Below are 13,619 nucleotides of genomic sequence, written 5' to 3' on the forward strand. Positions count from 1 at the left end.
ACCTGGAGGTTCTCTTTAGTGATTGGTCATGGTATGATTTTAGGTTTTCAGGTTGTTTGGTTTGATTGCTTTTTTTCTATCTGTTGACTGGTTTTAAGTGTTATGCTTTTGTTTTTTGTCCAATTGTAGGAAGCAGTTTGGTTCCTTTCCAATATCACAGCAGGAAACCAGCAACAAGTTCAGGCTGTAATAGATGCTGGGCTAATCCCTATGATCATACACCAGCTGGCTAAGGTCAGTCAAACTATAAGCTATGCAAGTTGTCATCCTCTTTTTATAAATCTGACATGAGGAGTCTGTGATTTTTAATAAGCTTGACAGATGTTTCCATGCTGATTTTAATGAGCTATTAATTTTATTTTTTCAGGGAGACTTTGGAACACAAAAGGAAGCTGCTTGGGCAATTAGCAATTTGACAATAAGTGGGAGAAAAGATCAGGTATGTGTAGTGGGATTTCAGATTATCACTAAAACATTGCACATACAGCTGTTTGTAAGCAGCACAATGTTGAAAGCACTTTTTTTTTTGGTGCCATTATTTAGGTTGAATACCTTGTACAGCAAAACGTAATCCCACCATTCTGCAATCTACTCTCAGTAAAGGATTCTCAAGTGGTACAGGTGGTGCTGGATGGTCTGAAAAACATCCTGATAATGGCTGGGGATGAGGCTAGCACAATAGCTGAAATTATAGAAGAGTGTGGAGGTAAGTATAGACTTTTAAAAAATCTGATTTGCTGGATATTATTCAGTCTTCGCCTTGCTGCTGTCAATATTCACTACAGCATTTTTTTTACCATGGGCTATCTGAATAAGCAAGTGAGACTTTTGCAATGAGAGAAACGACACTTTTTTTTCTGTTTCATTCAGTTTATAGATGATCATGTTGGAGGCAGTGGTTGAAGGAACTTTCTGTAGCTTGGGTATTTTTAGGTTAAAATGAGAATTGTACTACTTTTCATTTGATTAGTGCATGTGCTTTTTTCTGTGGTAAAACACACAATTATTGCTTTAGTTCATTGCCTTAGAAGCAGCTGTTAGGATCATAATTTCATTACAGACCGAAGCAGGATGAGGAGTCTTTAATATTGCAATCCAAGTTTTAACACATGCTAATTAATGTATTATAGTAAAGTAGCAGTAAAGGGAAGACGTACTATGCTGGAAGTTTTTCCCTTATATTATTGCATATCCAGTTTGAAAATGGGACTATAGCGTTTTAAGCCGCTTCTTGTGTGCGGCTGTGTCGCCTTGTTGTTTTAAGCTTGTATGCAACACAGAAATGTAGCCACTTCCTTTGGTGATATACAGAAAGCACTATGACTAAAACAGAAGTCTTAACAAAAATTAAATACAGAGAATTTTATCTAAAAAGAGAGAAGATTTCATTATTTTTTGTTCATAAAATGGAATATTCCATGGCATGCAAAGGTTCACAGACTACTTCTCTTTCCTCTTACAGACAAAGATAGCTACTGTATAGATAATATTTGCAAACGGAGCTACGTCTTTTCTAGGATGTTTCACTAGTAATGTTTCAGTATTTTTCTTAGTTTTTTCAAACTAGTCAGTAACCAGTTCAAACTTTATACAACTTTTATCTGTTTTCTTTTATTCAGGCTTAGAGAAAATTGAAGCTTTGCAACAGCATGAGAATGAAGACATTTATAAACTAGCATTTGAAATCATAGATCAGTATTTCTCTGGTGATGATGTAAGTATGCTAAAGATTGAAGAGTATATATGCTGTGCTGTTAGCTTAGTAAGTACATTGTTATTGTTCCTCCCTGTCTGGGGGTCAGTTTTCCTGCTCTCTTTTCAGTACAGTTTCTCTTAATTGAAAGTCTGAGTTTCTCAACACCAAGGAATTTCTTTAGCAACATCAAGATGACTGCTGTGGTTTTGCTTAATAAATTGATTGATGCTGACCTAATTTTGTTACACTGACATGTAAATTGACAGGTAATCACTTGTGATTAGAATCTAAACGGTTCTCTGGCTCTCCTTTCTACATACTCATCAGTCTTTGGAGGGGGCGGTGGATCCTTACTGTCAGGTAGATTACTGTATTTCAGCTCTGTAATTGCTCCATCTGGATTCCGCATTGAAAAAAGTCATCAAAACTATTAACACTTTTTGGAGCTGATTGATCTAGACCATCTGATATTTTGTTGCATGCTGGTTAAGTATTTTGAACCTTTGGGTTCTAGCTCTTTCTGCTACTGGCTGCTTGTGAGTGCCTCGGAAGCACTTCAACAAGCTATTTGAAGATGAATAATAATTATCTTCTCTAGGCCATCCAGGGTGTCTGTAGTTCTGCAGCATAGCAGGACTATGTCTTCAGTTCTTCTCTTAAATTGAACTCTTCAGATATCAGCTCTAACTTTTGGACTTGCTAATTTTCAATTCATGGGCCCATCATGTGATTGTGACGTTAGTTACCAAGAGTTAAGGGAAAATTCCCTATGCTTGTAATGATTCTGTGAGCAGCATTTAATAGTCTCCATAATGGCTCTGAAACTTCTGTAACTAACTGAAGAGCATGGTCTAGTTGGTGTGAGTGGAAAAATACCTCTTTTGAGGTTAGTAGTCCCTTTTGTGCATTTACTTTTTACATAAACTAATGCAATTTAATCTATGCCTGATGTGCTGAATTCACCTCCTTTACTCAGGAGCAAGACTTCATTTCAGATTACCCTTTATACTGTTACCATGTTTTCTGGGGCTTGTGAAACTTGAAAGTATAGAAATTCCATGATGGGGAGACAGGAGTTAAAACAAAATCAGACACATTTGCAGGCAGTAATTTTAAGTAGGAAAATAACCCTTGTCATTTGAGGACTGGTGGAGGAAAAAACAAAACAAACCCCCAAAACCAGGAAAAAAATTCCAAATTGCCCTAGGGAGACAAGAGACTGGTTATGTTAGCAGTGTTAAGATTGACTACCCAGGAGTATTCCTGCCTTCTTGTCACTTCAGGGTCTTCTGTACTCTCGTGAGATGTTGCTGGCTACCAGATACCCCTTCACTGTTAATGCCATCAGCCTTTGCTGAGCCCTGTAAAGTGCACAGGCATGTACTTTAGGACCAGTACTAATGGCTTTCTGACTTTACTGTGTTAAAGGCGTGTGAACTTAGATAATGTTACTTTTGGTACCCCTGCAGAAGGCAGAAGTGCTAATTTATCAATTCAACATTTTGCAAAGCATTCTGAAACCAGATTCGATTTTTGTTTGGGCATGACATGTCCCATTCTTTCCTCTACATATTGTTACTGTCACCAAAGGCCTTAATCTCTCTCCAGTTTAAGTATTGTCACCCAAAGTAAAGAGAAAGAAAGATTTTAGGTGAGTCAGTTCTGATGTCTGCACTACTGCGAGGCCAGATCTCAGAAAGCTGTTTAGACCGTGCACGAGAGCTCTCGCCCGCTTCAGAATGGCACATGGTTTGAAACGAGCTTTATGGTTCCTGCAGCCTGGTCCCTAGAGGCGGCATGTTCAGAGAATAGGTGCAGCTGGTGATTTGGAGGAGTATGAGTAGGGCTTGAAGTTGTGTGTATTGATGCTACTGTGTTATTTGCTGTTCCTAGAGGCAGAAAATACCGAAATTCTAACAGCTCTGAGGAAGCTGCGTGAAGTTGGATACTGATGCCTTTCATTCTATATCCAGAGAGTAATGAAGTACTTCTGGTTTTAAAAAAAATTCAGATTGCACTTAAGAGAGCTATATAAAACTGCTCTGAAATGAGTAGTTCTAAATCCTTCAGATTCTGATAGGAGATACTTAGTATTCTTTTAAGCTTTATATAAGTGTTTCTATCAGCTGCCAATAAAAATTATTTTCATGTTGAAAGAAAAGGGGAGAAAGTACAAAACTAATTTTGGAATTCAGAACTAGTGATTAGCCAACTCCAGAAATACTAAAAATTGGCATTGAAAATTAAATCAGACAGCTAAAATAGCAACTGCTTTGACCAAGCAGCAACCCAGTCTCTAACCATTAAAATTTTCTGTTTCCCTAATGGTAGGACAGATTTGATGTGGTGTTCTTTTTAAACATATTTGAAGAATTGATTTGGAAAAACTGATGTAGTTTTATTACAATAATATTGTTTTTAAAAAAAAGTTGAATGTTTGTGAATCTCTTCTATGGGTACTGAACTGTGCAGAGGATTGGCCTCTCATGTATCTTTGTTGTATTTTATAGATTGATGAAGATCCCAGTCTCATTCCTGAAGCCACTCAAGGAGGTACTTACAACTTTGACCCAACGGCCAACCTTCAAACAAAAGAATTTAATTTTTAAGTTCAAAAAAGTGCAGCTTCTCTGTCCCACACCAGTATGAAGCACCACCAGATGGCTACCAAGTGAAGAAACAAAAGGCTCCAAGACACACATGCCTCTTCGTTTTGATGCTTCTAAAGCAAGCCATGTATCGGTCACTTTGCAGTTGCCAAACATCACTATCACATGGACTGTAAATGCATATGCATGATCTCTTAAACTGTTTCAGAATTCTTTTTAACAGTCCCAACTACCTTTTTTTGCCTTTTTCCTGGTGCCACATGCTGACAACCGCAATCTGCAGTTTTGTTAAGAATATTCCATAGTGGTGGCACATTGGCTTTCCACGGAAAAGTAGCTTCTTTGGAAAATGGTGCGCTGTGGATCAAGACACTTTGGTATGATGCGTACATTTTGGAAGACTTCACAGGGGCTCAGTTTGCTCTGAGCCTCCATCATCGTCCTCCACAAACATATTTTCATATACTTTATGTGGAAGAATAGATTCAAAAATGCAAGCCAAATGAATTTCATTGGTGAAACTGAAATAAAAGTAACTTAAAAAAACAAAAACAAAACAAAAACACTTGGCAATTGATTAAACACTTAAGTTTAAAACAAAAAACTACTTCAGCTATCAGTAATTGATGTGTGTTCATTAACTGCCTCAGAAACCAGGGTTGGAGAATGAACTGTAGATTTGGACTGGTAAAGCTTTTGCCATTATACCTAATTTTTGAGAACAGCGAGCCCTATTTGACCACTCACTTCAGCCTGTGTGTTCCTGCTGTTTTGAAGTAATCAAATGCTGTGCATGGTATTTTACCTGAGCTACAACCTGTTATGGACTTGAACTTCTGTTTAAGCTGAAAGCAAGAGTCCCAGACGTAGGAACAAAAAAATTCTGTCCAAAAGTGTATTAGTTAAAAAGAATCTTGCTTTCAACTTTCAGTAGTCAATATATTTCGTTTTAAATTGATAATTGGATATGGTTGATTTATATTGGGTTTAAACTGTGGAGCTTTCATGTTTACTGTAATTTAGTCTTAAACTATTTTTTACTTAGTAACCAGTGCTTATGATGATGTGGTTGGCAACAAACCAGCAACTACTTAGAAGCGTCATAAAAGCTTCATTCTTGGAGTATTGGAAGAGTAATTCAGAAGTTAGTCTCAAATCTTATTCACGTAATTAAAAAAGATACAAACTGGTTGATGTGTGAGGCTGTGTGGAAGCTGCTGTTATTCAGCATAAACCTGATGTGCAGCGCACATTAAATAACTTTACATAAGATATGTGAGGTCATTGCTTTTGGAAAATCGTCTGACCCAGTCATTTTCAAAGGGATTTTGGTATTGCTGGGGTGAAGATCGATAATTTTGAAATTGTGTAAGCTATCACACAAACTGGTTTTGTTGCTGTTGTTTACTGGGTGTAATTTCCCAATGCATTGATGTGAAGGGATAGAAAAATCTAAACTAATTTAGTTGTTGGATGTGGGTTGTATTTACTGTGATGAAGATAAGGACAGATGCCATCAGAGCTTTGTGGATCAGCTGTTTTTCCACTGATGAACAACGCATAGCAAGTGTGCATTCATTAAATATATATCTGCCAAGGTGGAGCCACTTTAAAGAGTGAGTTGTCTTGTATCTCAACTGGATACAAGTGTATGTTTAAACTGCAAGATTTTTACTTGCTAGATAATCTGTTTTAATATAGTGGTTTGGCCTCTGATTATTTATAGGTTTTATAAATTTTAGAATCAATTTCTCTTTAAGGTGGCTCAGATTTTTCAACTCTTGTGCACATAAAATTGAGTTGAAGTTCATTGTGCCTTTTTTTCTTTTCCCAAAAGTTGAGTTGAAGCTTCATATGGTAACTGCATCCTATTCACACACTATAGTCTAAAATCTTGAAACTGTGTGGTGTTCGCTAAAAACTAAACAATAAAAAGTCAAAGTTAGGTAAGGTCACAAAGTTTTTGTGAAATTAGAGTTCCAGCAGGTGTTGTTGTGAACAAATATTTCCCCCCTTCTAATTGAATTTAGTCTCCCTGTATGCCATATAGACTGACGGATACCCTGTTCAGCCTGCACTCGCTATTGTCCTAGAGATTACATACAAATTGATACTGAAACAACAGTTTTCCACTACTGTGAAGATTTGATCCTTTTCTTGCACTCAATGCATTACATTAAAAGTGAACATCAGAGAACTGGGTAAGGCAGGACAAAGCATTTGCTCAGTTCTTTCTGTTGTGACCTTATCAGCTTTTGATTGGGATTGCACCATTTCATAGTTAATAAAGGAAACAAAGTATATTGCTGCACTTTTACGTTTTCAGAACAGTGTTTAAAATTGCATTGTTTTTATTATTTTTTTAAACTATCAGTTAAAATAGACTAAAACGTTCTTTCAAAGAGGCATCTAAATGTGTTCCTAATTTTGTATATGGGCTTAGGTTTTGTAACCAATAAAAAGCTGCTATCAAATACTATAAAAAATTCAAGAACTTATTTTGAAGATTATGAAACTGCTTAGTCTTCATGGATTGACTTAGGGGTTTTTGTCTTTGACTAGATATTAGCAGAACTCCGCATCAAGGTTTGAAGTATGTTACCAGAATGAATAAAGTAAGCTAATGCAGTCATCTGAAACTTTGGATGCTGTTCCAGTACGGACTTTCATACTTTTTAAGGAGAAGTTTTCCAGAGACGTTTCCAGGAGGCCGTGGTAAGTGGGCTGCAGCTGATCCACACAACTATTAAAACAGTGACTTCAGTTTAAAGGTTTCAAGATGTCAGGGAACTTTCACAGTCTTTTTCTATCTCCAGAAACATCCTTTCCAGGCTCCCAGAGCTAGGCTGACTGCTGAATCAGCACTAATTTTAAGGTCTGTTGGGAGGGGGTGTGCGCCAGGACCAGCTTTAGGTGGGAGGCTGGGCCTGCGGTGGCCCTCCCTGGCTAGGAGGGGGTGACCAGCATCCCTCGCCTCAGGCACGAGTGGCCCCGTTGGGGTGCTGGTTGTGGATAGATTGGAGCTGTTGGGAGCTTGAATTGTCCAGCAGCCCCCTAATTAATGCAGTCGTGCTTTAATTACAAGACAGCACCAGTGGAGGAAAACCTTTCGAAGGGTGCTTGCGACTGCTTTGCCGTCTTTGCTCTGTGTGGGTTGGGTGAGTCAGCTGGAGAAGCCCTTCTGCCTCCATGAGTGGGTTGGTGACGGAGGTGAGCTTCCAGTGCTGTATTTAAATCTTTACAAATGCTCTTCCATGGGCACATAAAGGATAAAGATTTCAAGAGAACCCAACTCCCGTTTCCAAAGCAAAGTTTAATCTTTTTGGTTCCTTCAGCTTTCAGTTGGCAAAATGAAACTCGAATTGTGTTGGGTTTTTGCAACCTCTTAATCATCCAGCAGGTACTACCTAGGTGACTTCAAAGACTACATTAGAATGAAGGATGCATTATTTCAAGATTACTTAAAAAGAATGAAGCCTAGAGGATATCTTGATGTTCTCCCAAACTTCTAAAATTACAGACACTCATTTTGTTTGCTTGATCTGCTAAACAGAAATGATCCACTGACAGGCATGTTTTTGTAAAAAATTCTTAAAATCTCAGTAGACTTAATGATAGTTCAGGCCCATTTTGTTACTAATCTGATCTATAATGGCCTCTAGGTGCCGAGTGCGTTTCAAACTAGTCATTTCTACCAAAGCAGCTTACTTGTGTTCCTTCTATTTTGTTGCATTAAAAAATACTCCCTTTTGTGGCATAATTATGCTTCTCTTCAGATGTATGTAGGACAACAAATTACACCAAGCCATTACAAAGAGCTTCTCGGGAAGAAAAGGAAAAAAACCAGTAGAAAATTGTGGGCTCCAAAAGGCAAAGCCTTGGGACATCGTGCTGCAGGGGTTTGTCGTGATGGCAGCTGTCAGCTCCACGGCAGTGAGGGCAGGGTGAGCTGAAACCACCTTGAGTTGCTTGGCTGCGCTTCAGGGTGGTGTATGTTATCTCAGACTGCTCAGGGAAGATTGCCTCATGTTTAAAATGTGGAGTTAAGAACTAAGGCAGCTTTGCCCTTACCTGATTCTGTTCTGTGCGTGCATTATCCTGCCGCAGAAGCTACCGCAGGCAGGTCTGATGTGTGCTGCTGGCTTAGACCTGGAGATCTTCAGCCACTGCTGCAGCAGCACGAGCAGCTTCCTTTTCAAATGCATTCATGAGACCTTGAGCAGCGTATGAGTTTATAAAGGAACGTAAGAGCTGGGGGGTTTTCCAACCTCAGTTTTAAAAAAGTATGTTGGGAACATTACAGCCTTCAGTATCACAGCTAAGAATATTAAAACCATGATTCTTGTGTTCTAAAATGAAGGCTAAAGTCTTTACTGCTTTCTGCCTTCAGCAGGAAAGTAGGATGAATGTCACCACACAACCTTAGAGCAGAACCAGCAAGTTTTGTGAAGGATTTAGATACCCCACAGGAATTCAGTTTGCTCAATGTGCATTAAGTAGGGCCCAGGGATGCAAAAAGATGTGAAAGATGAATTAACCTTTCTCTTTACTAAATGTGGAAAACTCTGGTGGTTGGATTTTTCTAATGTGCTGTAAATGAAGCATAAGGGAGCTCATTCATGTCTGCATCTTAGTTATTTGCAAGCTGTTAACTTTAGTGGCTCTTTTTTTTTTTTTTTTTTAACCCTGCCTCATGGAGCTAGATGATCCCCTGTATAAATTCTCTGTCCATGCAAAAGGAGGATGAAATGGAAATATTTTGCCAGTGGCTTCAGCAAGTTCAGTGCTTGGTTTGTGCAGGGAGATCCTTCTTGCCCTGGGATTACACCCATCACTGTTTCTTTCTGTTTGATGCAGTTAACAGCTGGTTCCCCCTGCATTTTATACTTCTGCATCCTGGTAGGGCTCCCTGAAATCTAGATACAGCCTGTATTTTGTAACATTGAAAATAAGGGATAAAGTCCATCTGTTCCCCTTGCTGTGGTGACCCCAGCTTACAGGAGAAATAACACCAGTGAGGTCTGGCCCTACTGTAACAGAGTATTTGACATTAGTTCTCCGGGAACGGTTTCTGTGGTCTTGGGTTTTGTCATTTTAAGCACAGCATCAGCACATAGGACATCTCAGGGGATGAAATGTGTGTAGGGGGAGTCTTTGGACTTGACAAATTCTCGTGTTTAAATCCAATACATACAAAATTTCAAAAAGTGTAGCTTTGTCAAAAAAGGCAGTCTTCCAGTTTTTGCATCCCTCAATCTCTTGTCAACGTTTCACATCTCTGAGCCGTTGCCTTTACTAGTTTTGAACAAATATTAAAAATTAAAAAAATAAGTACTTAAACCCCCTTCTCTTCATGTTTGGAAGGAAGAAAAAAAAAAAAAAGGAATTGCTGCTAAAACGCATGCTGATGCTTGCATCTCACATGGAAAAATTTCCATCCAAAGGGCTTGTTTGTGAACTCACAGAAGGAGCTGGATGTTCCAACGCTGTGTCAGACACTTACCGATAACACTCACTTCCAGCTCTGTAATCTCAGCATTTCAGGGTTCTGTGCTGAAATGTTTAACCCTTTTGTGAGAAAAGGGCGCAGTCCAAGGGGAGTGTTTGGCAAGGTGGCATCTTGCCTCTGCAGTGGGAGCATGTTCCTGCTTCCCCTGTTATCAAAGCGCTGGGGTTTTAAACCTGACCTCACGTCAGCAGCACAGCGCCAGGTGTCTGCACTGAGCTTTGCCTGGCTGTCCAGAGCCAGGGGGGTGTTTCTGGGGAGCTGAGCCAGAGGTCTGTGCTTGAAATACTGTAAACTGATGGAAAGGGAGGAAATCGCTGCTTGTAGTGGTCACAATTTTCTCTGTGTTTGGTACTTTAGTCAACATTTGAGCTCTTGAAATACTCCAGGAGTTTTACTGGCCTAAGGAGTTGCATATTACCCTAAATTTAATAGAAGAAAGATTTGGCCCCTAACGATGGGAGAGAGAATTTGAAAATGTGAATCCTACAGGTTTAGATAATGGAAGTTTATTAAACTCAGTGTTTCTTCTTGACGTAACCTGGGGACAGCTTCTCGTGTACCAGTTGCAGGAATACTGCTGTAAGTATTCCTCAGGGCCCCTGAGCGCATCGGGTTTTTTCTTCTACCCCAACTCCCATCGCCTACTCAAAAAGAAACACCGCAAGCATTAAAGTGTTGATACTGAGAACTTGGGGGCTCTTTTCTTCTCCCCTCTCAGAGACCATGAGAAGAGCTGGTTGCTGAACTGCATCAGTATTTCTCCCAAGCTAAGTTTGTGTGAGAGCTAGAAGTGCCAGAGAGGTAAAAGCTCCTCACTGGGCAGGTTTTGCTGCCAGCTTCAGGCTCCGTGCCCAGGGACTGACCTCCCAACTCAGGCTGCTCCTCTCTGTTACACCTGAGAAACTCACTGTGTGAATAACTCGCTCCTGACTGACTTGGTTTGGAGTTGCTCAGGGTTGCGCAGTGGGTGGCTGCCTCGAGGCAGGCTCGTCCCTGGGAACCAAACAACGGATTTGAGGTGGTTTGCTGCTTAAGAGGCTGTTGGTGGTATTTGCACTTTGGAGAAGGTGACTGATAATTTATAAGTGGTTAAAAACTGTCCCTTTGCGACATCTTATGTGGGTGTATCACTGCATTAGGCACTTAGGTTACTGTCACCAGATTTAGTCTGGTGATAAAAGTGGAGCTGGGAGTTTAGCTGGCCTCAGCTCATGCAGGACTGCTACAGTTAGAGCTCCCGTGTGCACTTCTGCTTCATTTCACAGATGAAAAACCACCTGGGAGAAGTAGCTCAGTGACCAGCTGTGTGCTATTGGGACAGGAGCTCTGGCTGGCAGCTGCCTTCCTCCTCCATGACCTGGGTCCTTGGTTTCTGCTAAAAACCCAGGAATAAACTATTTGACCTATTTTGCCTTTGCCAGGGGTAAAGGTGGCTACTTGGCAGCAGTGGACTGTAAGTTGAAATCTAGCTTCCCTTTTCGTAACCTGCTGCCTGCTTGTTGGCAGGTATTGGGGCAGGACACCTCACCCCCAATGTGTCCTGGAAATCGTTGTCTCCATGCGGCAGCCTGAACAGGTCAGGGAAAATCTGCTCCTTGGTGTACTTTGAGTAGGTTTCATTTTGTTTCTCGTGTTCCCAGCAGAAGGGAGGTGAAGAAAGCATTTTGCGAAGCTTTGTACAGTTGCTTCGTACAGTTGAGCTTTGGGTTTGAGGGTCACAGGTGAGGTCTGGAGCTTCTCATGGGGCTCCTCACCAGGGGAAGCCTCCTAGTGGCATCTCCATACATGTTTGAGACACTGCCTGTTCTGTTAGCTTGCGGCTTTGTAATAGGCACTTCCCTGCGGGACAACAGCAGCTTGGGACACTTACCAATGAAGTCCTTGGCCTCGAACGCTGTACGGTGCAGTGCATCGCCCCAGCACCAAAGACCTGCCACCTTCTAAAGAGTCCAGAGGTCTACCTCAGGGTGCAACAGCTTCCCTCCAGCTCTGTAGGGATCACTGTGATTATCAACGCTGCTTCTGGAGTGTATCTCCAGCTTTCCAGCACCACCAGCTCTGCTGGAAAACATTTTTCCCGTCAGCTGGGTGAAGAGGTTGGAGCAAACTCCAACAAGAACCATGTCCTAGCCTATACCTCATGTTCTACCTAAACTCAGGGTTTAAAGCCTTTGTAATGCATATGGATATGAATGTATAATATCTATGTGTGTATAATGTGTATATGTATGTAATAAGTGTGCATAATATGTAAATATTTATCTATATGTAACGTATAATGTCAGAAGAAAATGCTGAGTGCAGGCTTAACATTTTAAACATACGAAAGGCAGCTGCAAAGCTGAAAAGAATAGATTGGTCCCCATGCCCACCAGGAATGAGACAAGAAATGCTGTCAGCAAAGGAGTCTAGATGGGATGCTAGAAAATCTGCTATGGATAGGGTGAGAGTCACCAGAGAAATACACCACCTTTGTCTTCCCCCCTGTTTAAGGACAAGTCGGTGAAGTCCCAGGGGAGGGAGCAGGGGAGCGACTAGCAGACCTGGGCATGGCCATAGCTTCTTGGTGTCCCCCCTTGCCTGGTGGGTACCAGGAGTTGTGTTTCCTTGGTGTGATGGGAGAGGAGGCCAGTGACTCCTCCAGTCTGTGGCCTGACTGTACAAGCTGGGCAGAGAACCGGCAGTTGTGGCCTGGCTGCAGTACAGAAAGATGATGTAATTTGGGAGGGATCTCTCCCCTGTTTATCATTGACCTGTCACACGTATTACAGTCATGCCTTTGGCCCACAGAGCAATGCCCAGATTTGCTAAAATGGCTTGGAGTGCTCAGGGGAACATCAGTCTGCAGGCTGAAACCCACCTCCCAGGCAGGAGCTTTGCTCGGTTGCAGCAGAGCCCAGCCCCTGCTTCCCCCTACCTCCCGGCCACCCTGGCGGGCATAATCCCAGCCGCTCATTCCCCAGCCCTCAGTGGAGGGCAGTTTTGTGCGGCCTTGTAGGAAGCAGGGGGACATGGGACAGACACGTCTGGCCTGTAGCGCAGCAGCCAGGCAGGCCAGCTGCTTCAGAGGCTTGCAGGGTGGTTGCCTGGAGGCTCGACCCCTCCGAACACGCAGGGCATGTTGGATGGAGAGGTCCCCTTTTTTCGGCTCCTGCATTTCATATCTCTCCTGCAAAAGCAGCTTGAATTTTTCCCCTCTTGAAGCAGGTGCTTCCCAGGGCTGCTCCTCTCTTGCAGGCTCCCACAAGTCCCACTCAGGTGTGGTGTCAGTGCGGGCTGTGGCACAGCAAGGTAGCAGGAGGGGGGTCTGTGCCCACCAGGGCAGCTGTTAGGGCAGGAAGGGTTTGCCAGCTGCTGCAGCACCCACCTGCACCCCTCCCTGCCACCCGCAATCAGGACACCCCTGTGCTGCCCACTTGCTTTTTTTATTCCTTTCATCTGACTCCCTCTGCCAGGCTTCATGAGATCTCCTTTAGCTCCGTCGCAGATCAAATGCATTTCATCCTGAGCAGCAGCAGTTGTTGGCACGGTGTTTTGGCTAGGGCTGTGGACAGGCCAACGCACGCTTCTGCAACAATTCCGGCAGTGTGGGAATCTCGGTGTCATCAAGGTTTTCTGGAAGTTTGCTCCTCAAAGGGGTCCCTTGGCTCAAGAGCACCTTGTACCCAGTCCCTCCTGTTTGCTGAGGGCATTTGCCCAGCTGAGAGCAGGTGTTAGGCAGGATGCTGCCACTGAGCAGCTTGGACAGGACAGCAGGGGAAAACCACGTTCTTTTGCTTCCAGCTCATACAGAACAAAAAAGGGG

General features: G+C 42.1%; 1 protein-coding gene across 1 annotated transcript in view; it reads left to right on the forward strand.

Moving 5' to 3' along the window:
• The window catches only part of KPNA3 (karyopherin subunit alpha 3), a 48,737-nt gene extending 41,953 nt beyond the window's left edge, over positions 1-6,784 (forward strand). The window contains exons 13-17 of the mRNA XM_055701561.1: positions 130-234; positions 368-439; positions 544-706; positions 1,620-1,714; positions 4,207-6,784. Of these exons, the coding sequence (XP_055557536.1) occupies positions 130-234; positions 368-439; positions 544-706; positions 1,620-1,714; positions 4,207-4,305 (534 nt within the window). The 3' untranslated portion in view covers positions 4,306-6,784. The remainder of the gene's footprint in view (positions 1-129; positions 235-367; positions 440-543; positions 707-1,619; positions 1,715-4,206) is intronic.
• Positions 6,785-13,619: the final 6,835 nt, after the last annotated feature.

Source organism: Falco cherrug, chromosome 2 (assembly GCF_023634085.1).
Source record: "Falco cherrug isolate bFalChe1 chromosome 2, bFalChe1.pri, whole genome shotgun sequence".
Lineage (NCBI taxonomy): Eukaryota > Metazoa > Chordata > Aves > Falconiformes > Falconidae > Falco > Falco cherrug.